Source organism: Hyaena hyaena, unplaced genomic scaffold, assembly GCF_003009895.1.
Source record: "Hyaena hyaena isolate Hyena2069 unplaced genomic scaffold, ASM300989v1 scaffold_281, whole genome shotgun sequence".
Classification (NCBI taxonomy): Eukaryota; Metazoa; Chordata; class Mammalia; order Carnivora; family Hyaenidae; genus Hyaena; species Hyaena hyaena.
The window spans coordinates 1,223,808-1,251,113 of NW_024080914.1; the positions used below are offsets into that span (position 1 = coordinate 1,223,808).

At 55.8% G+C, this 27,306-nt stretch overlaps 1 protein-coding gene across 2 annotated transcripts; it reads left to right on the plus strand.

The window, feature by feature from the left end:
• Window positions 1–683: 683 nt before the first annotated feature.
• CFAP45 (cilia and flagella associated protein 45) lies at window positions 684–26,665 on the plus strand. Of its 2 annotated transcripts, XM_039246397.1 has the most exons (12): window positions 684–739; window positions 5,994–6,119; window positions 7,961–8,097; window positions 10,111–10,255; window positions 10,539–10,709; window positions 12,274–12,452; window positions 14,647–14,776; window positions 18,804–18,950; window positions 21,587–21,700; window positions 22,300–22,493; window positions 25,948–26,172; window positions 26,456–26,665. In XM_039246397.1, exons 1-12 carry the CDS (start codon window positions 737–739, stop codon window positions 26,532–26,534), a joined length of 1,650 nt encoding a protein of 549 aa, XP_039102328.1. In that variant the 5' UTR covers window positions 684–736; the 3' UTR covers window positions 26,535–26,665. The 2 variants fall into 2 exon arrangements, with proteins under 2 accessions (XP_039102328.1, XP_039102329.1); XM_039246398.1 differs by lacking the exons at window positions 25,948–26,172; window positions 26,456–26,665 and adding an exon at window positions 23,548–23,649.
• Window positions 26,666–27,306: the final 641 nt, after the last annotated feature.

The following is a 27,306-nucleotide window of genomic DNA, read 5'->3' on the forward strand; positions in this document are numbered from 1 at the left end:
TTGGGAAATCATAACGCTTCTAAAAACACCTTCAGAACAGTCCATACATAAACTGGGAAGAGTTAGAGGGCGGGCTTCTCAAAGACTGATCCGTGGATTTCCATTCGGATCGTCGACAGGGCATGCGTTTTCTTTTGAATAAACTCCCCGGTGACCCTGAGGTGGAGGCCGGGGGCCCCACACTTCAAGGAACTGCTCCTGAAATGACACACACATCACACATCCCCAGGGCGGGAAGTTCTTTCTGCGGTCTAACCAGACTCCCTCCTGTTGTGAAACTTGCTTCGTCTGACCCACGGTTGGCGGGCACCGCCTGGGCACCGGGGCAACGGTAACCATGGTAACCGGGGGTTGGGGTTGTCCCCCCTCCCGCCCCCCTGCGGCCTGGCTCTTGCAGGAGCGCCGGCTGTTAGACATCCTGGGCCTACGCCAGGCCCCTGAGGGTTAGGGTTCCGACCCTGCGGTCCAGCCAGAGCCAGAGAGGAGAGCCGGGGGCGCCCGCGCGGCTCAGCCTTTGGGAGGGGGCGCGGTCCCCACCCCAGGAAGGGTTCGGGTCGCGACGTCGCCTGAGGCCGTGTGTGTCCGCGGGAGCCGAGGGGCGGGGCCAGGGCCGGGGGCGGGGCTGGAGCCCGCACGCGCGCTCTTGTTGCTATGGTGACGCGTCAACATCCAGCGCCCGGGGGGCGGTGTGGGCGGCAGAGGCGGCGGAGGCGCGCAGCCCGAGCGTGCGGCCGAGATGGTGAGGTCCCGGGAGAACCGAGGAGGCGGGCCTCAGGTGTCCTGAACTGGGCTGGGGTTCTGAGCGGGGAGAGCGAGGGGCTGGGGAGGGCAGAAGTTGTGTCGGGGTCTGGGGTCGGGAAGGCCCAGGAGCGAGGAGGACAAGCCTAGAAGAGGCAAGGGAAGTCCTGAGGGGGGTCCGAAGGAGGAATGGGCGGGGGTCGATAAGGGTCGAAAGTGTAGGGTGGTGCTGAGCCGGGGAGCTGCGGCGAAAGGGACGCCCTCGTGTCCGTCCAGCAGGCTAGGGCCCTCACTGGCTGGGGAACTGGGGGCCGCGATGTGGGAAAACCACTGGTGAGGAGGCCACCTGACGGGTTATAGCACCTGTACAGCCACCGACTAGCAAGTGACAATACACAAGTCACCCAATGGATAGATAGCCGGATAGCCGGGCCTTGGTTCACTCAGCAGGTACTCCACAAATATTTGTGAATGAAAGGTTTCAAAAGCCCTGGAGAGGGACTGGGTCTGCTGTGGCCAGCCTGGGGGTTCCCTGGGGTGGGAAGGACCACGGAGTCCTGAGGGTTGACAAGTGCTTCAGGCCTGGCAGGAGCCTTGAAGTGGTGTCTGGGGTCCAGTGACGACTGTGCTGGTCCCTGAGGGCTAAGGGCGAGGAACAGAGCATAGGTGATGGAGCCTTGGTTGGGGTGTCGGAAATAACCTTAGAATTTCTGGGGCACACCCGCTGCCTTGGGTGTACTGTGGGCGCATTTCATGCCCATAGGTCACCCTGGTTTTCTAGGAATCAACGGTTCAAAGTCAGGGTCCTCATCTAGGGATTTCAGAAGAGCTTTGTTAATTATAAAACCAACATCTCTGCAACGAAGAGCAGCTCCTGATTTCTGAGGATTCCCTGGGGGTATTGTCGTGGGGGGTCCCCTTCCATTTCTCTCTCTCATCATGAGTGCTTACTCCCAGCTCTCCTTAGTGCTTTGTAAGCGCAGGGTGTAGGTCTGTCTGTGATGGCCTGGCATCAGCCTGGCATCTAAGGGCATACGGTGAATGTTCTTCTTTCTCCTGTTTAAAAAATTTCATATTTTCAAGCGCATATTAATCAGGGAATTGCACTTAAATCGTAAACGTTTATTTATTTTTGAGAGAAAGAGGGAGAAAGAGAGAGCAGAGGAGGGGCAGAGAGAGACAGAGACAGAGAATCCTAAGCAGGCTCCGCACTGTCAGCCCAGAGGCCAATTCGTGTCTAGATCCAGGAACCATGAGATCATGACCTGAGCTGAAATCAAGGGTTGGACACTTAACTGACTGAGCCCCACCCCCCCAGGCACCCCCAGAATTATGGTCTTCAGAGGACTCAGATCAGGGTTTCCTCACCTAAGGGCCACTCAGGGCCAGCGCTGGCCTGCTGACTGAGGCCTCCTGAAATTCCTTGAACAGGACTGGGCCTGTGGGCGCCTTTGAGAAGCAGTGGGTTGAGTGAGTGATCTCTGCTCTTTTGGCAGGTCGTGTGTGTGTGTGTGTGTGTGTGTGTGTGTGTGTGTGTGTGTGGTGCTGCTCACTAGCTTTTGAGAGTGTTTGGAGGAGTGGGGAGGTGGGGAGGAGTGCTGGTGGTGGCCGAAAGGCAGGGGCTCACACTTTGGCAGATTTCCAGCACTCCTTCCAAAACAATGAACAACAGCCCCCTTCAGAAGGACGTTTGGGACCTCAGTACTGACCAGGATGCCACCTTCGAATGGCATCGCGCTGATGGCTAACCCTGTGTCCCAGTTGGGGAACGAGGTGGCCTGAGCTGATCATTCAGCAAATGCAGGTGCCTGGTGTGAGGGCATCTCCACCTTCTTGGCCACAGGACGCTGAAGGGGAAATAGAGTCAGGCCAAGAGCGAGAAGCCTGCATTTGCCAGCCTACAGTGAATCTGTGTATGAAAGGAGGGACTGGAGCCCGGGGTGGAGAGCATGCCCAGGAGAAGGACTGGAAGGTCTTTGTTCGGTGGACAGGTGTTGCACTTACGTCAGGGAAAGTCCGTGGCCATCTGTCATCCGTGTTCCCGCTCTCTCGCTGGATTTGAGCTGAACGTACCAGATCCGAAGTTTGTAAGGGCTTCACTCTTCTGTTCAGGGTCAGAGCACCAGGCCTACGGCTCTGCTTTGTTTTCAAATAAATACAGTATGTTACCTGCTCAAGGGCAGAAAATTATCCACTACAAGAACTATCTTAAGATACTAATGTTCACCCCCAATATCTGTTCAACATTTTTGTGAACATTTTTTCAATACGCATGCTGGGTGCGTGCCCTTCACACACACATTTCTGCAGAAATAACTTGCATGTTTCTTATGATCTGCTTTCTTTAATAGTCGATGTACTATGGAGCTAGTCCTCTATCGATGACACAGTGAAAACCATCTGATTGACCAGCTAATCTTTTGGCATCAGAGTCTCTCCCCAAATTCCTAGCAGAGGCCAAATTCCTGTGGTCCTGGGGTGGGATGGTATTTGAAGAGAGAGAGAGTGTCAGCTAGGTCAGCAAGATGAAAATATCAAAGCAGGGCTGGCATTTTTAATCGGTCCCCCATCCCCATCCTCCCAGTTGCTCTGGCCTCCCTAGCTATAGCCAGTTTTAAAGGTCTCTCTTCCTTCCCTTTCATCCAGAGCTCCCTTCCCCCAAAGGAGGACTAGCCTGGCATCACTCAACTTCTTGGGGCTATTTATTTGGTCATGCAAGAAATAAAAGCAGCCCTTCACTTCCTGAAAGAACCTTTTGGCCACAGTCTCTGGCCTAGAGGGATCTAACTTTCCATTTCTGCTTGGTTCTTCATTTTTCCTAGTGCTTTTACACGGTGACCTCCCTAATCCTTCTTGTTACTCTTGGCGAAACTGGCCATCCTAACCATGGCGCTGGCTTGTGGCTTCAAAGTCAGCATTTCCCCAGTGAGGTTTCTCAGCCACCCAACCCTAGAGAGCTCAGTGCTTCCCTCTGCCCTGCCCAGTGGCCAATTTTCTGTGGTCATCTCTTTTCCTTCCTCTGTTCTGCCTTCTAGGCTCAGGCTTGCATCTTTTGAGTGACTTCCTCTAGACCTGGGTACCCATGGCACGGGAAAGAGGGGATTGGATCTCAGCCCTGGAGGAACCTGCAGTCTGGTGGACACCTGAGCAAAGAAAAACCCTGCAGAAGCCCTTGAAAAGAACCAGGAAAACACATGCAAAACAATAATCATCCTTTCCATCTGTATTCCAAAGCCCTTTCACACACATTATTTTCCACGGTGATTTGGAAAACGCGGAGTGGTATAGTGACCTGGAGTCAGGCATGTTCCAGAAAGGGTCTCATCTCATACTGGCCGGCAGCCCTCGAGAGGTCATCTTGCTTGGTTTTATTCTTTCTTTCCTCATCAAATGCATATTAAGCATCTACCACGTGCCAGCATCTACCATCTTCCATCACACCTTCCCCCTTAATTATACACAGAGCTCACACCATCCCTGCGGATCCAATCGATGACTTCCACGTTTTCCCAGTGTCCCCAGTGCTTTCCCTCCTCCTACCTATTGTAGCTTCTATTCATTTCTTCGTATTCTATTTTTGGTGGAAAAGGGAGCCATTGCTCACCCCTTACCATATAATAACTCTTCAGACTCTGTTATTAGGCATCCTCGGGGCTGCTATATTTACCTTTTAATAAATCCAAGCTTTCCCACTCTGCTGTACAGGGGGCTGCCTGAGGCTGTAAAGGCAGGCTCCCACTGTCAGCCAGCGGCAGCCAGGGGAAGGGCCCACAAGCTCAGCTGGAGAATAATCTCCCCATTTAGTGTGAACACCTGATACAGGTGGAGCAGGTGTCCAGGGGTGCCTGGCTGGTCAGGGCAGGTCGGAGAGAGCTTTCAGAACACACTGCCCAGTGTTTGGTGACTTTGAACAACAGAATCTATTTCCCAGGATGGCTGCCGATTCCCAGGTGTGGGAGACCCAAAGTGGGTAGCTCAGGCCCCCGAGACAGCCCAGCTCAGAACTGTGGGATGGCTTGGCTCCTCCAAGGGGGATTTGGATCAGCTTTAGATTAAGCCTGGAGTTGCCCCATGGTCCTCACAGGACCCACCTCCTGGAGACAGACTTCTCCCCGGGCAGAGCTGAAGCCACGCTGAGCCTCGGGAACGGAGGGTGTCTTCACCCATCTTGTTGGTGTAGGCAGCAGAGCCAGAATTCTACTTTGAGTTCAAGAGCATATATTGATAGGGGCTGGGAGAGCTCCTGGCTGGGAAAGTATGCTTGGAAAATGACAAAGGGAGATGCTGCAGCCAGAATCAGGGCCAGAATCACAACCCAGACCTGGCCTGGCAAGGGCCTTTGACTCTGGCAGCTTGGTGGGTGCTGCTGCGGGTGTCCTTATCAGCACGGCCCCAGGCGCTGGGTATGGCCACCTCCGCATTTGCCAGCACTTCTCTTGGCCATCAGCGCCCCTCCGTTCTCTAGCTCAGGGGATCCAATCAGTGAAGCTGAGGGCCTCTGCCCAGGCTCAGAAGGCGCATGTGTATCTGGTGTTTTCAGCGTCTATAGTTGGAGGAGATGGGCCTTAGCTCTCACAAGTCATCAGATGAGGAATTCTCCAAATGTAGGGAGATACTGGGTGGTTAAACGCAGATCGGTGCACCCATTAGGGGTCCCAGGAGGGAAAGCCACAGGGTGGACACCATCAAGCCATCGCTCATCCTTCATCCGCTGGAGTTTACTGGACACCCGCTGTGTGCTAAGCAGTGGGCAAGGTGCCTTTGCATCCTCTGGGTCCTCTGGTCCCCACCGGAAACTTGTGAACTTGTAGAGACTTGGAGGAGGTCAGATAGCAGTGTTAGTTGTGAAGGGGGCTCAGAGCTCAGGCTGAGAGGCTGGCCCGTGGGGAGGACACTGCATTTCTGGGGAGGAAGCTCAAGCGGCCTCACGAGAGTGTCCTTGTGGGAAACTGGGGCCAGGATGACAATGATGTCCTCCTCCTTCCATCTCTGTGTTCTTCCTCCCTGCTTCCGTACCACACGGGGACCTGGCCTCCGTCAGCCCCGCGGCGAGGAAATGCCCCCTCACCTGGCCCCTCCACAGAGGCCCCTCCACTTCTGTGGGGTGTCTCCTACATTGCAGGGCTTCCCAGGTGCTTTCTGTCAGTGGTTTTCTACCCGCTTCTCCCCACCACAGGCTGGCAGAGTGTTTACCTTGCCCAGGGACCAGAGGGCGCTCAGTCCTGGTGACCCAAACTCTCTGCCTCTCCCTGCAGCCACTGAGTGCCTCTGGCATCCTGAGCTCCTCTTCCGCCACTTCCAACAGGTCGAGAAATAAGACTCGCTATCGGACCAAAGCCGTGAGCTCCGAGGTGGATGAGAACCTCTTCGGACGGGTCAAGGTAACCCCTCACCCAGCCCCTCCAGGTGGCCGGCTGGTGGAGGCAGTGACCGGGGCCGGCGTTGCTCAGGACAGAGCTAGTGCTGGACAAGCCAGCCCTCTCCCAGGTGACCCTCCGAGGAAGACCTGAGCAGCCCCTGTGAACTTCCCCGCACCCCTGCAATCCTCACATGTCCGCCTGGCACGTAAAACCTGTTGTGATGTCGACAGGGGGCTCTGCTGCAGAGAGCAGATGGATGCCCAGTGAGGGCCCCAGGATGGAGCTGCCTGAGGGCCGCTGTCCAGCTCGCAGATTGGGAGGGAGTAACAGGTTTCCCTTCCATCCAAGAATAGCATCAGCAAGAAACAGAGCCCCCACCCCACCCTGCTCGCTCAACTAGCAGGGTTACTGAGCTTTGGGAAACCCAGAGCAGGTCTTCATGGGCAGATGTTGCCCACAGTAAGTGAAGGAGAGAAGGTGCAGAGAGGGCGAGCTAGCTAGGGCGGGGTTAGAGATGCTCTTGGTACTGGGGACTTGCAGCAGGTAAGAAGGAAGGAAGGCCAGGAGAGAGAGATGGACAGACCGAGAAAAGACCAGGTGTGAACACCTGTGCTGTGGGCAGGTGGGGGAGCATTGGGGGCGGGGGGAGGCGTCGGAGGAGCGCCCTGTCACTTGCAGACAGCTTTGGTTTGGAGCCCTTGGGGTGTTTCCTAGTTACAGCGAAGATAGGTTTGGAAAGGGCCGCCTTCTCCGGGAGTCGTCCAGCTGGCTAGCGGGAGGGGCAGTGGGGAAAATGCCGGTTCCTGGCCCATTTCTTTGGCCTTCCTGCGGGGCCAGTCAGAAGTCGCTGAGCCACCAGTAGGGGGCGGACGCGGTCCGCGGCGAGCCTGAGTTGCGTCCTCTTGGAGGCAGATGGGCAGCAGGGGGCAGCAGCGCCCCGGGGACGTCCCTGCAAAGGGAGCTCAGACCGGAAGGACCTCCGCTGAGGCCATCCCCCTGCCTCCACTCAGGATCACAGTTACTGCTTTCAGGACAAGTGAAATTCCCTCCTGTGCTCAAAATTTTCCTGAAATAAGTGTTTTGTTTTATTTTATTTTATTTTATTTTATTTTATTTTATTTTATTTTATTTTAGTTCATTTTATTTTATTTTTGTTTTCAAGAGTCAGACGCTTAACCGACTGAGGCATCCAGGCACCCCAATGGTTTTGTTTTTTTAGTATCAAATTTGTTCACGGTTGGAACATTTTGGGGAAAAAAATCATACATTTAATATGTATTCTTGCTAATTTGGATTCCCTGACTTCCTTACCACATTAGATGTAAGAGCAGGTCCTCACTAGGCCTTTTAGCCGTTTCTAACTCCCTCTATATGATTTGGGGGGGTGGTGGGGATCAAAGTAAATTAAGGATTTAAACAATTCCAAATATCATAGATTGGATGAGTGTGTGTCACAGTGTGTTATCTCGAACCCACGGTGTGTCCAAGAGGGATCATTCTCTCTTCTTAAATAATTCACGGAGGGAGGGGAACATGGAGACCCCCAATGTTCGTTCCTGATGGTTTTGGGGTGGGAAGGAGCACAGACTAGGCACCCCCTCCCCATCCACCCAGAGTGTGTGCATAAGACAAGGTGGGGGGCTTGTTCTCAGAGGAGCCGGTCAGCACAGAACACATCAGCCAGGTTCAAGTGCAGAGCACCGCGCTGCTTCCTCAGGGCCCCACAGCACCGGGCGCCGGGCAGCCTTTTCTGCCCCTGGATGGTGCGGCAGAAAGAGGGGAAGGCTACGCTTGAAGAAGTTAGGATTGACCGTGAGGATGTGGGCTGACCAGCTTCTAAGCTGTGCTTCCTGACCCCGTAGCCTCTGGCCCAGAGCGACGGTCCCACTGTGCTTCTCCGAGACAAGCATGCCATTCGGAAGTCTCTCACTGCCCTGAGCTCGGACCGCAAGCGGGAGACCATCCAGATCGTCACCCGATACATGGTCCGGAAACTCATGTGAGTGCCCAGGACGCGGTGCCTGGACTTGCTGCCCCAGCCTGCCCTTCTGCCAGAAACCTGTGCAGGAAGGGGGTGCTCCCTGTGTTCATGGAGTTGGTCTGGCCCTGGCTTCTTTCCTGTTCATCTCCCCTGTTTGCTTGCTAGCTCTCCTTCCTCAGCATACCGGCCTCTCTCGTTTCTCCCCTATTTGTATCTATTCTTGCCTTTACTCTCAATCCCCAGTTTCTTCCTTTTCCCTTTCTCCTGGCTGCTGAGGGACCTATGGGATTGTCTCCTGGCTGCTGACGGACCTATGGGATTGTGAGAGGGCCGTGCTCAGTGGGTCCCGTCTGAGTGCTCTCGGTAAAGGTCCAAATGAGTCACCTCCTTTTGGCTGCACCGAGAATCTGAAGCGAGGAGAAACTGACCAGATGACAACCAGCCCCCTGGCTTCTTCCCAGGGAAATTCCCAAGGGCTCTTGTGTTCCTCTGGGGTTGGCCCAGCTCGGCTTCTGACTGGAGCTGCCTCCTTGCTCAGTGCCCTGGGGTTAGGCCTCCCTCAGCCTTGCAAACTGAGCCTTTGCTGGGGGTGGGAGGGGTGCGTCTAGCTGCACTCTCTGGAACCCTTCTCCCAACTCCTCTGGCTCCACCCGCTGAGATCATGAGCTCCCTGGCCATGCTGTCCGCATCGGGAGCTGGGGAAGCAGGGCTGGGACACAGCCCCGCGAGCATGCTCTGCTCAGCCCTGGTGTCCAATGGCCCTTCATGGTCAGCAGACCTGCGGCTACTTGTGGGGCCTAAGGAAGGGCTCCTCCTTGGAGGGGGGTCTAGGCCTTCCCCGCACAAGGTGCTATCTCAGAGACAGACCGTTTCTGGTCGTTCTGGCCCCAGGCCATGCCCCGGATCCACTCACTCATTGGATCTTCCTCCTGGACTCCTCCCAACACACACACATGCACACACGCACACACATACGCACATGCATGCACACCCGCGCCTGCCACATGCACACATGCAGACATACATGCTCACACGCCTGCATACATGCACACATAATGCATGCACACACATGCACATCATGCACACACATACACACATGCTCTCACACATGCAAGCACACACGCACGTGCACAATACACGCACACACATACACACATGCTCACACCTGCATGCATGCACACATGCACACACACACGTGCAGACGTGCACACGCAAGTTTTATGAGATGAGGTCTCACTTCCTGCCTCAGACGGTCTGCGTCTGGCTGCCGTGTCGCTGTTAAATGGCCTCACCCAGAAGCAGCTTTAGTCCCGGCCCCTGCTGCCCCCGCCTCCACGTTCTGTGTATGTCATTTGTTTGTAATCATCATAATTAGCTATTGGTTTGTTGCATGTGCTGGGCGGCTCGGGGGAGAGGGCCACAGACGTGCCTCCAACTGTTGTTGATCACAGATTTTAATTAATATTTAGGGTTCAAAGCTTCTCTCTGGGCCGGATGGACAGGGATGCTTCGGTTTCTCACAGCATCCATTTCGACCTCGTCTGGCGTCCCTGTGCCCTTTTTAAGTCGTCCTTGAGGAATAAGCTATTTTTGGAGTTCAGTTCACCAGCGTTGTTTTGAGCTCTGCCTCTAGGCCCAGCTCTGCGCTGGGGCCTGGACGGCCAGTGTTTGGAGCGTCGGGGCCAGGCGTGCGGTCAGCAGAGCCTGCATCCTGGAGGAGCGTGCAGTGCAGCACCCAGGCTGCGCCCACGTGGCCACAGCACAGGCAGCAGGAGTGGGGTGCGGTCGGTGGCTCGGGTGGGTGCCTGGGGCTCACAGCTGCACAGACAGGGCGATGGATGCACCAGGCCTTTTAGCAAAAGTCCTTAAAATGTCTCTGTTTTGTCGGCCCCTCGTTGGGGCCCCTTTTCCCCAGCCGGCCCATCGGGGCGGCCCTGTGGGTCGCTGGCAGTGGTGAGGGAGGAGGGGAGGGCAGAGCAGTGCTGAGAGCTTCTCCCTCCTCCCCACTGACTTGCTCATCCCCTGCATCAGCGTTCCCACCAAGGATCCCTCCGGGGAGTCCCTCATCATGAGCCCTGAGGAATTTGAGCGCATCAAGGGCGCATCCCAAGTCCTGACCAGGGAAGAGCTGGAGGCCAGGGAGCAGGCCTTCAAGAAGGAGAAAGAGGCCATCATGGTAGCCGCCCTCCCCCAAGCCCCGATCTCTGCCGATGAGAGGGGGAGCTGTGGTCAGGGGGCCCTGGGAAGGAGGCGTGGGTGTGTGCTTACTGGAGCCAGCTGAACAGGGGTGGGAGCGGCTGGGGGGCAGGGGCGGGGCCAGCAGGAAGCCAGGCTGAGAAACTTCTGGGTTCCGACAGCATGACGGGGCGAAGCCATGCAGGGGGTCATACAGGGTCACCCGTGGTAGCCGGGCCAGCGCCCAGGGCAGTCCCCACACCGATCCGGGCTGCGTCCCGTAGGACGCGGTGACCACACGCAAGAAGATCATGAAGCAGAAGGATATGGTGCAGAGGAGCAAGAAGAAGCTCAGCGACCTGGAGGAGGAGGCCCAGGAGAGGGCCCAGGACCTGCTGCGGAGAGCCAGCCGGCTGCGGGCCCAGCAGGAGGAGGAGCTCAGGGGCATGAGCAAGGTGCGGCCGCTCCTCCGCACCCCAGGGCGCCGCCCCTCCCCTTACTCTCTGGACGGGCTCTGCTGGGCTGGACGTGGGGCAGGGGTGGGGCAAGGAGGGGTGACCGCTGAGGGGCTGGCGGAGTTGGGGGTTGCTGTGGTCACACGGAGGACCGGCCGTGACACACGCTAGCTGTGTGACCTTCACAAGTCACCCTGGGCCCCACTTCCTTCATTTGTTTTCTTTTTACAACATTTTTAATGTTTATTTATTTTTGAGAGAGAGAGATAGAGAGTGAGCGGAGGAGGGGCAGGGAGAGGGAGACACAGAATCCGAAGCAGCTCCAGGCTCTGAGCTGTCAGCACAGAGCCCGACGCGGGGCTCGAACTCATGAACCGCAAGATCATGACCCGAGCTGAGCTTAACTGACTGAGCCACCCGGGCGCCCCTCACTTCCTTCATTTGTAAAAGGAGAGTGGTCAACCCTCTCCGCAGGGTGATGGATCAGGGTGAACTGGGCTAACCCATGGCAGTGGCTTCGGGAAGTGTGGAGGGCAAGTGAAGGTGACGATGTGACTCCTGTGTCTGTCCTGCCGGTTCGGTTCTGGCCACGTGCAGCGCCCCCCACAGCAGGCTTCTTCCCAGGAGGCAAAGTGGTTCCTTTAGCCGAGAGCATGAGGGCCCGAGGATCCTCTGGACTGTTTGTTTCTCATTTGCATGTGGTTCCCTTCCCAAGCAAATGAACACTGCGGGCTCCCAACCCCTTCATTTACACCTTCTCTCTCAGGTGGGGCTGTCCTCAGGCCTCCTTTTATTTTCCAGAACTTTATCTTGGTCATTCTTATAGATGGCCATCCCCTGATGGGTCTTGTTGGGCTCTTCGGTAGCTGGGTCTCTGCAAAAGTGTGTTAGTTTCCCTGAGAAGCAGAACAGAGGGTCTAAATATGGGGCTTCAAGGGTCCTCAAGGGGGGACCTCGAACCCCTGAAGTTTCGTGGACAATTTTTTAAAATTTTGAATGTTTATTTATTATTGAGAAACAGAGAGAGACAGATCATGAGCAGGGGAGGGGCAGAGAGAAGGGGAGACAGAATCCAAAGCAGGCTCCAGGCTCCAAGCTGTCAGCACAGAGCCCAACATGGGGCCCGAACCCACAAACTGCGAGATTATGACCTGAGCCCCGAAGTCAGACGCTTAACTGACTGAGCCCCCAGGGCGCCCCAAGGTTCATGGGAATCTTATGTGCACATATGTAAGTGAATCTTAAGGAGGACGGAGTTCAGAGCTTTCCTCATGTTCTCAGAGAGTGATGACCCCACAACACTGATACCCTGAAAGGAGCTCCTGTGGCTTCTCCTCGCACAGACCAGCGCTTTGCAGACGCCCGGCCCGTGTTAGCGTGGAGCTCTGCTAAGGGAAGGGTGAGCAGCAGGATGCTCGCATCCTCCCAGGCTTGTGCGAAGCTGTGGCCGCGTCCAGCATGCTCAGTGGTACCCGTCTCTCGCCTCCGCCTTCTACTCCCCCTGGTGCATCCGCCCCGTCCCTGTGCCCTGACCTAGTGCCCTGTGTCATCTCCCTGCCTCCAGATCATCCTCAACGCCAAGTGCCACGCCATCCGGGATGCCCAAATCCTGGAGAAGCAGCTGATTCAAAGAGAGCTGGACGCAGAGGAGAAGCGTTTGGATCAGATGATGGAGGTGGAGCGACAGAAATCCATTCAGAGGCAGGAGGAGCTAGACAGGAAGAGGAGGGAGGAAAGAATCCGGTAAAGCGGGGGTTTTGGCATCTCCCTCCCTGGCATTTCCGCGGATCCCTGGGTCCAGGTGGCCTTGCAAAGGGGGCAGAGAAATGGTCATCATCGCCATCTATTATTATCTCAGAGCCTGACGAAGAGATTCCCAGAACCGCAGTGCTCCTCGAAGCTGATTCCTAAGATCATAACGGGCGCCTCACAATCTGGCCCCTGTTCTGCCTCAATACCCTCCTTTCCCCGCCGTCCCCTCCCCCAGCAAGCCTGGGCTTGTCACAGTTGTGTTCCTGTCCTTCCTCCTGCTCTGAAGCCTCCTCTTCTTCCCCTTTCCCTTGGAAAGTGCTTTCTCTTCTTTCAGCGTGTGGCTTGGCCTTCACCTCCCCCCCACCCAAACCCCTCTCACTTCACCGGGCAGGCTCGCGGCTCCATGTCATGCCTGCCCACCCTGTGTTATGCCCCTGCACACTGCTTCTTGCCCCGTGGCTCCCTGGCCCGCGTCAGACTGCGCGCTCCCTGAGGATGGCATCCCTCTCTTAATTCATTTTTTTTTTCTTATGTTTTATTTATTTCTGAGAGAGAGAGAGAGACAGTGTGAGCAGGGGAGGGTCATAGGGAGAGGGACACATAGAATCCAAAGATAGGCTCCAGGCTCTGAGCGAGCTGTCAGCACAGAGCCCGATGCAGGGCTCAAACCCACGAGCCGTGAGATCATGACCTGAGCTGAAGTCGGACGCTTAACCGACTGAGCCACCCAGGCGCCCCTCTCTTAATTCATTTCTGTAGCTCCTGGGTCCAGCGGAGAGTCGGGCCTGCGTTTAACACGTTAGAACGAATAAATTCAGTCCCCTTCCTTTTGCGCTAAAGGACAATCCCCAGAGGAGGTAAATTATAGAATCCTGGTGTCCAAGATCTAGAACACTAACTGTGTAAGGCAGGAATTATTTCCTTAAAGAGTCCTGGAACCGCACCAACTGGCTGGTGTCTCTCCGTCTGATTCAGTCTTCTTGGACCATTCATCCCTGTACTTCTCGTAGGTATAGACGACAGTAGGCTCCCTATAAACACTTATTTAATAGCTCAGTAGTTCTTCATCTTCGGCACAAACAGCTCTAATTAGGGAAAAAAATCTCTGCCTGCCTCATTAGGCTGCTCTAATGATGTGAGCTGGTCCTTATATTGAGCCTCAGTCTGTTTCCCTGCAACTCTTTTACTCATTCCTCCTGTTTATTTCATCTGGAGTCATGAAGCCATTCAAGGGCTCCACCTGGATGGGAATCTCATAGTCCTTCCTCCCAATTCTCACCCCAGCCCGTGTCTTCTCTCACTGTCCCTGCCTTTACTCATCCGTCGTGGGGTCTGGACGCCTTGAGGTTTATTGTCACCCCAACAACACACAGGGAGTCACCGGCCACGCTGATTGTAGACTCTGGGCTCTCTGCTTTTTACTGTGAAGCCAGGGCATCGCTGAGCGGAGAGGCTGGCTCGCACCCAGCCCTGTCCACCGGCGGTGAGGGCCGGGGCATGAGACGGACAGACGGCTAATGAAGGGGGCGTGGGAGGTGGCTGGGAGACAGGACAGGACGCAGCAGAGGTTGCACAGGAAGGGGGTCGTGGGCTTTCTAACTGTGAAGCTGGCACAGGAGGGCAGCTCCCCACGATTGCTCAGACAGGTTTGGGGGGGACGCTAGGATTTCAGAAGCCTTTTGCACAATGAAAGGGAGAAGGCGCATTGCGATGTGGGGTGCACATGTGGGCAAACCAACAAAGAAGGGGAATCTCAAGAAAGGGAGCTTGGAGGAGGCGCCTGGGGGGCTCAGTCAGTTAAGCGTCCGACTTTGGCTCAGGTCATGATCTCACGGTTTGTAGGTTCGAGCCCCGTGTCGGGCTCTGTGCTGACAGCTCGGAGCCTGGAGCCTGTTTCACATTCTGAGTCTCCCTCTCTCTCTGTCCCTCCCCTGCTTGTGCTCTGTCTGTCTCCCTCTCTCTCAAAAATAAATAAACATTAAAACACTGTTGTAAAAGAAAGGGAGTTTGGAAGACAGGGAACAGCCGCCTCTGGGCTCACGAAGCACAGCGATGTCTCACGGGGCGCTCGTCAAAGTGACCCCGTGACCGCCATCTCCCATCTTGGGGGTTATTTAGGTGGCGGGTGGAGCAGAAACGCGTGGGCCCCGGGTTTCTAAACCCCTGCGGTGCCGTTTGCTCCTAGAGGCAGACGGCACATCGTGGAGCAGATGGAAAGGAATCGGGAGGAGCGGTCGCTGCTGGCGGAGCAGCGGGAGCAGGAGAAGGAGCAGATGCTGGAGTACATGGAGCAGCTTCAGCAGGAGGACCTGCGGGTAACGGGCCCCCCACGGTGCCGGCAAGGCGCTCGAGACTCGGCTCAGGCTGCGGACTGGCTTTCCGTCGGGCACCTGTGCATTTCACATGGCCACCAGTAACTTTTTTTTTTTTTAACGTTTATTCATGTTTTGAGAGACAGAGAGAGAGGACAAGGGGACGGGCAGAGAAGAGAGGGAGACACAGAATCTGAAACAGGCTCCAGGCTCTGAGCTGTCAGCACAGAGCCCGACGCAGGGCTCTAACCCACAAATTGTGAGATCATGACCTGAGCCGAAGTCGGACACTTCACCGACTGAGCCACCCAGGCGCCCCTTCACTTTTTGTTGCCATATTGAACATGCGTTTGGCCGTGGCACCACACGGGGGGAGCAGGGATTTGGACAGATACCGTCCCCGCCTCCCCGGGACGCGGGGTCTGACACATCCATGTGAACGGACAGGACGCATAAAGGAAATAGCTGCCTGCCTTGCACAAATAAGCCTAGGGAAGTTTCTAGTCCTCCCGCAATTATCCAGGGATAAGTTACATTGTGTAGGTGGATGGGAGGAGGGTCCATGGCCCGGGCTCCCTGCTGCTCCCTCATTCAAAGCGAAGGGCACCCCAGTGTGGCTAATTGTGTGGAAGAGCCGTGTTCAGCTAAGTAAAACCACAGGCTTACCCATAGCCAAGGAAATGACATACCTGCCAGAAGGACTCCATAGACGGACTTAAATCCCCTCCTGTTGACGGGTATGCTCTGCTGGGAAGAGGCAGAAGCCCCTCGCACAATGAGGGGCATGGAGAGCATTGGGACATTTATTTATTACCGCCCCCCCCCCCCACTCAGTTTTTGGCCTGTGAACACTTTTATGCACACGGGTGAGCTGAAAGGATTGAGCCACACCCATCAGTGCTGCACCGAGACTTGGAGACTTGCTGGTTGTTGATCTGCCTTGCTTGCCTGTCTCTTTCCGGAGCGCACACGCATTCTGTCACTGTTATGCTGTGTGGCAGTGAGTTGCAGGTGTCTTGACGCTTTTGCTACTAAACGCTGCAGCCCTCACCCCTGAAGAGCGGAGACATTCTCCATCCGGCAGACAGAATGGCTATCACAGCCCCTCATCAAAAGCAGAATCCAGTGATTCTATGATATCACTTAATATTCAATCCACATTCAATCCCCCAGTGGACCCACCAATGTGCCTTGACTGGTTTTCTGTCCTTCCAGCCAGGATCCAATTAAGGTCCTCACCCCGCGTTCACTTAGGCCTCCTTAGTCGGCCTCCTTAGTCGGCTTTGACCTGAAAGAGCTCTCTGGCTCCTTCTTACCTCCATTTCTGCGGCACTGGTATTTTGAAGCCCCCGGGCCAGCTGACTTGAAGAGTCTCCCTTTCTGGTGTGTTGGATTATTTCTTCACGCTGTCATTTAACCTGTGGAACACACACTCTTTAATTTTTCTCCTCGTTCCCCACGTGAAGGGACGGGCTGTCATCCCCCAGTGAAGCGATGGCAGTGAGGGACGGGGAGGGGGACAGCCTAACGGCTATGGAGGCTTCTCAGAGTGCCCGCCTTGGGACGGCCTGTGAGGGGAGAGAGGTGAGGAGCACGAAGAGAGGGAGGCCGGAGAGCCGGCAGCTTTGTGAGCCACTTGAGAAGACGGCCCAGCTGCGTCGAGGAGCCAGAGAGGCCTGGCCGAGCTCCTGGCTCCGGAGCCCAGGAAAGAGCCAGGAAGGGGAGATAGGGGTTCAACATGCAGGGGAAGGGTGAGAAAGGAAGACCGGGAGATCTGGCTAGGTTGTTGGAGGGGGAACGGGGGACTCCCTGAGAAAGTTCCAGGTGATCTTGAGTCAACGCCATGGCCTGATGCGTGTCATTGCACGGGTGCTGTCCTTCAGAGAGGCACTTCCCGAGGTTCCAGGAAGTGTTCTTAGGCAGCTTTAAGGAAGGAATGCGTGTCTCCCAGCTCAGACCTGCCTTATCATCTCAGGATAGTGCGGGGCAGCACCCCCCGCCTCGCTAACAAGAGTGTTTCCCTGGGGTAGATTTGGAATGGGTTCAGAGATCAGAGACAGTGCAAGTCCTTCGGTTTCTTGGAAATGAAGCAAACCCACAAAAACAACAGACTGGAAGGTAAATAAACAAGCAAAGACATGAGTCCATGCATGCTTGTATATATCGTGGACGGGAGGTCAGCGGGTTTTCAAGTTGAGCTGGTCAATGGGATTAAATAATGCATGGGTACCAGTGGCAGGTCTAACTCCAGGGGGGAAGCAGGTAGAAAGGAGAGGAAGAAAGGGAGAAGGGGGAAAGGAGTGGAGAGCCTCTGGGCCAGGTGGGGAAAAGTGGGGTGAGTGAGGAGGTAGGCACGGCGAGAGTGAGAGAGCGCTCTCGACCATGACTCACGCACCACAGGCCTGGCAGGGGGCGGTCAGCACTGTGCCGGTCTGGTGCACGAGGCTTCCTGGGAGCCGTGAACTTGGCTGTGAGTCAAGCTTGGGGAGAGCCCGCAGAGTTGCCTTGGATGAGTCAGGTCAGAAGCCGGGCTAAGGAGGAGCTGGAAGTCCCAGGGTGAGGTCCCGCCTGGAGGTCAAACTGGACTTTGTTAGCTGGATGGCCCTGGACAAGTCACTTAAATCTGGGGCCTCAGTGTCTTCAAGGAAGGAGCTGGAAACAGCACATGGCAGGAGTTGATAGGTAGAATAATTGGAAGCATAGGGATGGAAATCCCTGGGAGAGTACAGGTGGGCCAGGTTCAGACTTTCCGTCTTGTGCACAAGACTCTGCATTGGGGGGCGCCTGGGGGGGTCAGTCGGTCGAGCATCCGACTTCGGCTCAGGTCATGATCTCACCGCTTATGGGTTAGAGCCCTGCGTCAGGCTGTGTGCTGACAGCTCGCTCAGAGCCTGGAGCCTGCTTTGGATTCTGTGTCTCCCTCTCTCTCTGCCCCTCCCCCATTCTCTTTCTCTCTCTCTCTCTCTGTCTCAAAATTGAATAAATGTTTAAAAAAATTTTTTAAAAAGATTCTGCATCAGGACCTGAGAATGTGCTCCGTCAGGTCATCAGGGGCTTTGAAAGGCTCAGGCTCCTTCATTAGAAGGGATCTTGTCCCTCAGCGTCAGGCACTCTGACCTCCATCATTCATTGTGTTTCTCTGTGTCTACCATTTTTTTTCTTTTGCTCACATGCCCCTCACTCTGGTTCCCCCTTTCCCTTTTCTGGTGTATTGAGTATTTGCTGTTTTCCTCTCCCTGGGCTGCATGTTGCGAGAGAAGACAGGACGTATGACGTGGTCCCTGTGCTCTGGCTGGGACAGAATAAACCCACAGGAATGAATGAATGAATGCCACAAGGCAGTGCCGAACCAAATCCCAGGAGCTGTGGCCCCATCTTAAGTGTAGAAGGGATTCAGAAATGCAGAGAGAACTGGCAGAAAATCTTCCAAGGAAGATTGGAACTTTAATTTAGAAAGATCAGGTTCCAAAATTCCAGAACTAGAGTTTGTTAGCTGGATGGCCCTGGACAAGTCACTCAAATTCGTGGCCTCTATGTCTTCATTGGCAGGGCAGACATAACAAGCTTTACCTTTCAGGGTTTTGGGGTGCCCATTTAGGTTTCAGAGCTGGGCTGTATAGGTGCCCAATGGATACAAAACAGTCAGTGAGGGTAACGCTTTATTATTTCACTCATCACCGTTGAGTAGAGACCAAAAGCTCGGGATTGACTAAGAGAAGGAAACTGTAGGCAGGTGAGAAGGCGAGGAGGAGGGGATAGGACTTTGCAGGCCCCGTGGGGGACTCCAGGTAGAATTTTAAGAGCCTCCATTTCCCTGAGTTGGTTAGAAATCAACAATGTCCAGGCTGCCACCAAGCCAAGTGGGTATAGACGGCAAAGAGGGGCTGTGAGGGGTCAATGGCGACGTTTGCAGCAGCAGTGGCTAGGCCGCAGACGGAGTGCATCCCCTGCCTCGGTCTGTGTCTCTGCCCCGACGTGCAGTGTCTCCTGGTCCCCTTCCACTCGGAGGCTCTTTTCCTTCTGATGGCAGGACTTGGAGCAAAGGCACCAGGAGAAGCTGAAGATGCAAGCTGAGATTAAGCGCATTAATGACGAAAACCAGAAACAGAAAGCAGAGCTGCTCGCTCAGGAGAAGCTGGCGGACCAGATGGTGATGGAGTTCACCAAGAAGAAGATGGTTGGTTTCTTTCTTTCTTTCTTTCTTTCTCTTTCTTTCTTTCTTTCTTTCTTTCTTTCTTTCTTTCTTTCTTTCTTTCTTTCTTTCTTTCTTTCTTGACAAGGGAGGAAGGGGCAGAAAGAGGGGGGTGGACAGAGTATCTGAAGCTGTCAGCACAGAGCCTGATGTGGGGATCGAACTCACAAACCATGAGATCATGTCTTGAGCCAAAGTTGGACACTCAACAAACTGAGCCCCCCAGGTGCCCCCGAAATGGTAGTTTCCTGAGCCTTGGGATCTCTGGCCATGAACGGAACGTCTACAATGGAGAGGCTGGCCTGAGATCTGAGGGGACTCACTGCAGCAGCCCTGCCTCCCTTCCAAAACTGTCGTCCTTCCTTCAAGGACCTGGCTTCTTTTCCTCATCATCTTGGCCAGTCCACTTATTCATTAACAGAGAGAAGGCTGGAAGGGACACCCAATTTAGAGCGTTATATCCTTGTTAACACCTTTGATTAGAAGTTGGATGAGGGTCAGGTATAGGCAGGGAACAAAATGAAAACTATTGGGGAAAGTGAAGTTTTAGTGGATTCCTGGTAGCCTGGATAATTATATCCCCAGTAATCACGGGTCACCTGCCCCATAACTTTCTTGTGAAAATTCCTGGATTGGGCATCCTGTCCTGGGTGTTAGAAAATAGAGCCTTCTCCCACAGCGGCTGTGGAAGACCACAAGCACAGATGTGGTGCAGAGCAGAGGATTCAGGGAGAGGCTGCTTGCCATGTGGGATCACTCAGGAGCGGGGCTGAGAACCAGAGGGACCCGGGTCAGGGAGGAGAGTGAACAGAAGCTTCTAAGCCCAGCTTAGACGGAGCCAATGTGGAGTTATGTAACAGGAGAAGGAAGGGCTGAAGGTGGCAGGGAAGTGATCAGTCCTTCACGTGTCTGCGTCCCCTGCTAGCTGTGAGGCTCTGCGGTGACAGAGCACACCCTCCTCCTCTGTAGTAGGGCTGGTGGGGTGGGGGTGGCACAGGCGAGCTCCGAAGAGGCACACTGGATGCTCCAAATGCAAACCACAGAAAATTATGCTCAACAAAGCTTATTTATTTATTTATTGTTTGGCTTTGGCTTGCTTGTTGGATACCAGGAGATGCAGGTGTTAACAGGAACAGAGACCGGGGGCAAGGATGGTGGGGGGCAGGGAAGGAGACAGGGAGGGTTGGGGACAGGGAGGGTTGGGGACAAGGATGGTTGGGGACAGGGAAGGTTGGGGACAGGGAGGGTTGGGGACAGGGAGGGTTGGGGACAGGGAAGGTTGGGAATAGGGAAGGTTGGGGACAGGGAAGGTTGGGAACAGGGAAGGTTGGGGACAGACAGGGAGGGTTGGGAACAGGGATGGTTGGGGGCAGGGAAGGTTGGAGGCAGGGAAGGTTGGGGGCAGGGATGGTTGGGACATCGTAACGATCATGAAGCTGCCGTACATCCGAAGCCCAGTCTGGGCACGCTCTCTGTGCGAAGGGCTTCACAGGTGTTGCCTCACTGAGCCATTATGACACCTGGTAAACCCTGTCACTGACTGATTCAAAATACCCCGAATGCTTCGCTGCAAGCCCAACAGCAGACAGGGCTGAGCATACCTGAAACAATGCTGTGCGCGTTGTGCGGAACTCAGCTACCGTTTCCTGAGTGGGTGGATGTAGTGCTGATGAGCTGGTCACGTGTGGGAGCTGGTGGACAGTTGGCTGGCTGCGGCAGAGCCCGTGGCGGTCGTGACAAGAGCTGAGGTGGCGAGGCAACGGGGTGCTGGGAGCGGCTGTTGGCGACACCTTGGACCTTGAGCAGAGCTGGGGGCGTGGACTGGTGGGGAAGTCACCAGAGACTTCTGAGCAGGAGAAGAATAGGACTGGTCTTCACACGTGGAAGGGACATTGGGGAGAGGAGCTGGGATAGGCTGGAACTGGCAGGGGTTGGGCACTGGGGCACGCCCACAGCCCGCCATCTGTGTATCGCGTATACCTGTGACTCACCTCACCCGGGTCTCTGTTCTTGCAGCCGAGGCTGCCCCTTTAGCGCTAATGGCAGGATTGGTTGTGGAAGTCTCCAGAGTTCCCTGCCCTGCCATCTAGGGCCAGGTGGGACCCAGACCAGCTGCCGACCACCGCAGGGCTGCCCAAAGCGTGGTGGGCCATGTGCCCAGGGACTAGTGAGATCACCCCCACCTGCTGTACTTTACATGGCGGGCAGGACGCCGCAGTTACTTGTAGAAACTCGGCCCACTGGCTTCGCTACGTGGACATGGTCTGCGAGGCAGCGGACGGCTTGTGAAGGCTGGGCTTGGGATGCCTGCGTTCAAGTCCTCTTTGGTAGCTGACTGGCTAACGCCATCCTGGGCAGGACCCCTTGCTCTGTCTGGGCGTCCGTGTCCTCGTCTATAATAACTCACGGAATGTCGGGCCCCCTGGGATCCTACAGTAGGAAGCATTTTGTAAACGGTGCTGATTGGCTTTATGTCCACGCATTGCTAGTTTTGTCTTATCCTACGCTAAAAGGAGGCAGGGAGCCCTATGGGAGACACCAGACACACCGTGGCAGGGACGTCGAGCCTCTGCAAGGCTGTGCAGTAGGGGCTGGTCTACAAGACCTTGTCTTCCTGGCAGGCTCGAGAAGCAGAGTTCGAGGCCGAGCAGGAGAGAATCCGGAGGGAGAAAGAAAAGGAGATCGCCTGTCTGAGGGCCATGCAGGAGAAAGCCCAGGACCGCCAGGCAGAGCAGGTACATCCTCAGCCTCGGCCCCCACCCCCTACTCCCTTAACTCGTCCCTTGATAGCCTGCGAAACCGCCCCAGAGGGCAGAGTTGCAGAAGAGGGGGTGCAGGTTACCTAGATTTGAGCACTCTGAGGGTCAAGGGCCTACCCCACCCCCAGGGCTACGGCAGTGAGGATGGGGCCATGCACTCTGTGCTGAAGATTCAAGAGAACGTTTTTTGACTGCTACGTAAACAACTTTCGCCCTTAGCTAATCACTGAAAAGTGTCACCAGAGGAAATGGGACATCTCCGTCGTCATCGTCGTTAGCAGTTTTTAAAATGAGAGGCAATTGCAGGACCGCCTGGAGGTGTTGGAGGTCTAGGGAAAGAATTGGGATCTGTGGTCATGAGGGAGGGCAAGGTGACCCCTTGGGGTACCTGCAGACTGGAAGCTTCTCCGAGATTCTACAGCCTCTTTCCCACAATGACCTTGTTGTCAGAGAAATCCAGGCTCGCCTCAAAGCAGGTTGTATCGGAGTCTGCAGATGGTGTCTTCCTAAGGTGCCGGGGTTGGCCCGGGGTCGGCTTGCACCCTTGCTGGTCTCCCCACCCTCTCCTTCCCCAGGACGCCTTGCGGGCCAAGCGCAACCAGGAGGTTGCCGACAGGGAGTGGCGCAGGAAGGAAAAGGAAAATGCGCAGAAGAAGATGGAGACAGAGGCCAAACTGCGCCAAAGCCGGCTGGAGCAGGTGGCCTTCAAGGAGCACACCCTGGCCATTCAGGTGCAACGGGACCGTGAAGAGTTCGAGAGGATTCTTCGGTAGGTGGGGCCGGGCCCCTCGGCCTCCTTTCCTTGTCCTGTGGCAGGGATGGCCCGCACTGGGGGAAGGGACCCGGGACGGTGGAGCCATCCTGACTGGATGCGAAGCTGAAATGTTTCAAAGACAAGAATTGGGAGCCAAGATTTTTAAAAAATTTTTTTAATGTTTATTTATTTTTGAGAGAGAGAGATAGAGCTCAAGAGGGGGAGGGGCAGAGAGAGAGGGAGAGAGGGAGACACAGAATCCGAAGCAGCTCCAGGCTCCGAGCCGTCAGCACAGAACCTGTTGCGGGGCCTGAAACCACGAACCGCGAGATCATGACCTGAGCTGAAGTTGGCCACTTAACCAACTGAGCCACCCAGGCGCCCCGGGAGCCAAGAGCCAAGAATTTTCTGATTAGGGATTTGGAAACTAGCACCTGGAAGTGTCTAAAGAATTGGGTATTATTTGGATGGTTTATCCAGAGAATTAAAGGCGTAAGTAAAAGTATACATCTGATCCCTCTGCCATCTCCTGCCTCCATGTGCCCTGCTAGTTAAGGAGGAGGCTGCAGCGGGGGGGGGGGGGGGGGGGGGGGGGGGGGGGGGGGGGGGGGGGTGTTAAGAGGAGTAGAGAGAGCTTCAGACACCGAGGTTGAGTCATCAGAGAAGAGCTTTGGAGGGGGGGTGTCTTTGCCATTCATTTGATAAGTAGTATTAAGTGCATAAACTCAAGACTCTGGTCTGGCACACATTTGAGGCGAGCAAAATACTGTTCTTGTCCATCCATGTGGGAAGGGTGTGAGGAGCTCCTCTTCGGACTGACCTCGCCTATATTCATCTTTCCTGCCTTGCCATCCTTTGATTTTTGTTCTCTTTTGGCTCGCTGATAATCCCGACCTGTAAGTGGAAGTGACCTGTTCACATCTGTCACTCTCCCCACCCGTCATCCACCCCCAGAGCCACACTGATCTGGCGTCAATCCATCGGATCTGCCACCCCCACCCCCTGGGGTATTCCCCAGAGCTAGCTGTTCTGGAGGAACGGGGGTGACTCCTTTCTTGCTCTGGTTCAGACTCTATGATATCAGAAGCTTTCAAAGGAAACAAACCAAACTGCAATGGGGGCGTGGATACAAAAGTACAGACATGGCGCTCCGGTGAGGAGAGACGAGCCGTGCGGCCCAGCATTCTGGTCTACCTGGTGCGCGCTCCATGTCCTCCTCGGTGCTGGGCCCTATTGGATGCATTCCAGACCCCCAACTCCACCCCCCACCCCCGGGCCAGAGGCAGAGCAGATCTGTAGGAATCTCAGTCCTTGCCAGAGCCAGGGTCCTGGCCTTTTATGGGGCTGTGGGCCCCCAGCCTGTTCCCCCTCCCTCCCCCCGCCCCCTACCGCAGCGCCCTTTCCCTGCCCTCAAGGGTCGTGCTGTGGTCTCCAGAAGCCTGCTGAGGAAGGCAGCTTCCTCAATGGCCCCGAAGATTCTGCCCCTGGGCTCCAAACTACCTTTCAGATGCCTGTGCTCACCGCCTGCATGCCTCTAGCAGGCACTAATAAGTATTAATGGAGAGAAATTAAAGCCCTACTTCTGCCCCTGACCCATTTGTCCCGTCTTTGCTTTGTTGGCAATAACTAGGCACCAGCCAGTTATTAAAGCGAGATCAGCCCCTTGGAGATGTTCGGCTTCCCCCGCTGTTCTAGGTTAGCATCTAGACCTGGTGTCTCCCGGGCCACGTGGCCACCAGGCCAGGTGTCTCCAAGTGCCAGGGACGTGTCTACCGCAGCCAGCAATCCAACTTTTCCTGCTTCAAAGCGTGACCTTGGAGAGATGGCCTCTCTCTGGGCTTCCTGCTTCTGGACGGAGGGAGGCCTTTGAGTCTCAGCTCACCGACTAGGCAGAGAGAGCTGACCTAGCCTCCCCCGTGGCTCAGAGAATTGCCTGGAAGCTTTCACAAAGTATGGTGGCCCCAGGCTCCACATCCACAGCTTCTGATGTAACTGGTCTGGGGTGAGGCCCAGGTTCCAAGGTCACCGCCCTTGGCCCGTGAAGTGACCAGGCCCTTCCCCATTCAGATTCTCACTGCCTGCCAGCCCAGGGGGTCTCCGGCAACAGATGCGGGTTCCTGTTTCCACCCTGTCTTACATGATGTAAAACAACAGAAAACCTTTCTCTATCTAGGAAAGTAAGGGCGAGGCAAGGAGGCAAGGCTTTCTGCCATCACAGCCGTGTCAAAGAGGTTGAGGTTCCGAGTCTAAACACAGAGGGCGAGGAAGCCAGCAGGTGTCTCCCGACAGCCTGAGGGGCTCTCCGCAAGGGGCAGGGTTGGAGAGGTGCCAGCAGTGAGGGTGCCCAGAGCTGAGACGATGCCTGTGTGCCGCGGGTCTGGGGAGACAAGGAAGTGACCTGTGCTTTTGGAAGCTTTGCTGGGGTATGAGTACGCTCGGGATAGGGGGGCAGGTGAGAAGTCACTGCCTAGGATGATTTTACATGCTGTGTTTGTTTTTGATTATGTCAAGAAAGAACTAAGATGGGGGCGCCTGGGGGGCTCAGTCGGTTCAGCGTCCAACTTCGGCTCAGGTCATGATCTCACGGTTCGTGAGTTCGAGCCCTACGTCGGGCTCTGTGCTGACAGCTCGGAGCCTGGAGCCTGCTTTGGATTCTGTGTCTCCCTCTCTCTCTGCCCCTCCTGCTCGTGCTTTGTCTCTTTCTCTCTCTCTCAAAAAATAAAAGAAACACTAACAAAATTAAAAAACAATTTAATGAAAATAAAAAAGAAAGAACTAAGATGATAGCTTGGGGGGGCCTAGCACTGTGCTTCCCCTGGGATGTGAACACAGTCCCTTTGAGTTTTCCGGAGCCTGTCTGGCCCATATGGGGGCCGCTTGGCCAGGGAAATCGGGGAGAAGTCTTGGCAGCACGAGGAGCACTGAGAGATACCAGGGCGCGCTCCTTCCTTCTTCCAGCAAGTAGGAGCGGCTGCACAACAGACGTCAGCACTTGTCACTTCTAAGCACCCCCTTTGCAGTTTTGTTAATGTCATTGTTATTGCTCGTGGGAAGGGAGGGAGGGAGGGAGAGAGAGAGAGAGAGAGAGGCTATCTTAGAACAAGCCAGAGATACGACAGAAAGATCCGGAACAGTAGCTTCCAGTGGGTGAAACCCTGAGCACACACCAGCTACGTAATTTGCAAGGGCTGGTGACATGTAAGAAAGTGGGACCCCTGCTTCAAAAAGTATGAAGAATTTCAAAACAGTGATGGAGGAGAACTGAAGCGAGCACGGGGTCCTTCTGAGCCACCTCCCCCCCCCCCCAGGGTGAGAGGGCGGCATGCCCCGGGGGAGCCTGCGGGGCTGTGGTGGCTGAAGCATGTCCCCTGGAGAAGCCCTTCCAGAAGGCTCCCCCGGGTGCCTCTCCTCGCGGGGCTGCGGGGCCGGCTCAGCCCAGCCCGTCCCACAGCCGCTGTGCCTCCTCCAGGGCTCAGAGAGAGCAGATCGAGAAGGAGCGGCTGGAGGAGGAGAAAAAGGCCACGGGGCGCCTGCGACACGCGGACGAGCTCCGGCGCCAGGTGCGCGAGAACCAGCAGAAGCAGGTGCAGGAACGCATCGCCACCTTTGAGGAGGGCCGGCGGCTCCAGGAGGAGGCCCAGAAGCGGCGCGAGCGCATTGATGACATCAAGAAGAAAAAGATCGAAGAGCTGAGGTGTGACCCTGCCCCCACCGCGTCCCCACCCCCCACCCCAAGGACAGGGTGTGTGGGAGGCGGGCGGAGCGAGGTGGCCCTTCCTCCTGACTCTGAAGAGGCTCTGGGCCTGGGGCTTCCTGGCTCCGCGGCAGGTGCCAGAGTCCTGACGGGAATGTGTCTGGGGTCAGATCGGAGGAGCAGGGATGGGAGTCCCGGCCGCCAGGGTCTGTAACCCCCCCTCCCAACCGGCTCCTCTCTGGTCCCACGTCTCTCACCTGCCCTGCGCCCTCCTCCCCTGCAGAGCCACCGGCCTCCCTGAGAAGTACTGCATTGAAGCGGAGCGCAAAGCCAACATCCTGCCAGCCGCCTCTGTGAACTGAGGGGTGCCTCTGCGTCCCCTGGGACCCCTGCAGGGGCCAGGGGCCAGGCTCTGCCCAGTCGCTGGGTGGCCGTGACTGCCACTAGCCTAGACTTCTTATAGGTACAGATTAAATTTATTCTACTTCTTTAAGGACCAGCTCACTTTCCTGGAGGGGCTGTGTGTGATGCAGGGTGCCAGGGCCGTGGGTGGTGTGATGGCCTGGGGCAGGGGACCAAAGGGTGCTCTTCGCAGGGGGTCCCTCCCAGCCCCGCGGGCCCTTTGCCCTGCATCTTCTGGCCTTTCCGGGGCCCCAGGGATGTTGCCTTCGTGTCCCCCTTCAGCACAGCTTTGCTCTGTCTCTGTTCCACGTCTAGTTTAGAGGCATTTCAGCGCCAGCCGTTGGAGCTGTTTCTCAGGGAGGGGCTGGGGCAGCAGGGACTCAGACCCCGCCTCCTGTGGGGGGGGGCGGTGGCATTTGCACCCGGGCCTTGCTCTCCTGCTCTGCCCTCTCCGGCCACAACACAGAATCTGTCCACCCCTGGGCCCACCCAGGGCCCCGCTCCTCACCCGGACCCGGCTGCCTCTCACCCGGGGCCTGGCTCTCCTCACTCTGACAGATGGGGCTCCCCGAGGCCATTGTGTTAATTTGCTTCTTGTTTCCCCCCAATACTCTCATCCATTCACTCATTCAAAGGCTTCCTGGGCGCCTGCCTTGGCCGGGTGCCCCCTGGGCACTCAGTACAGCGGACCCGGGTCCACCCCCGCAGAGTCTGCACCTGGTCCTCCCCTAG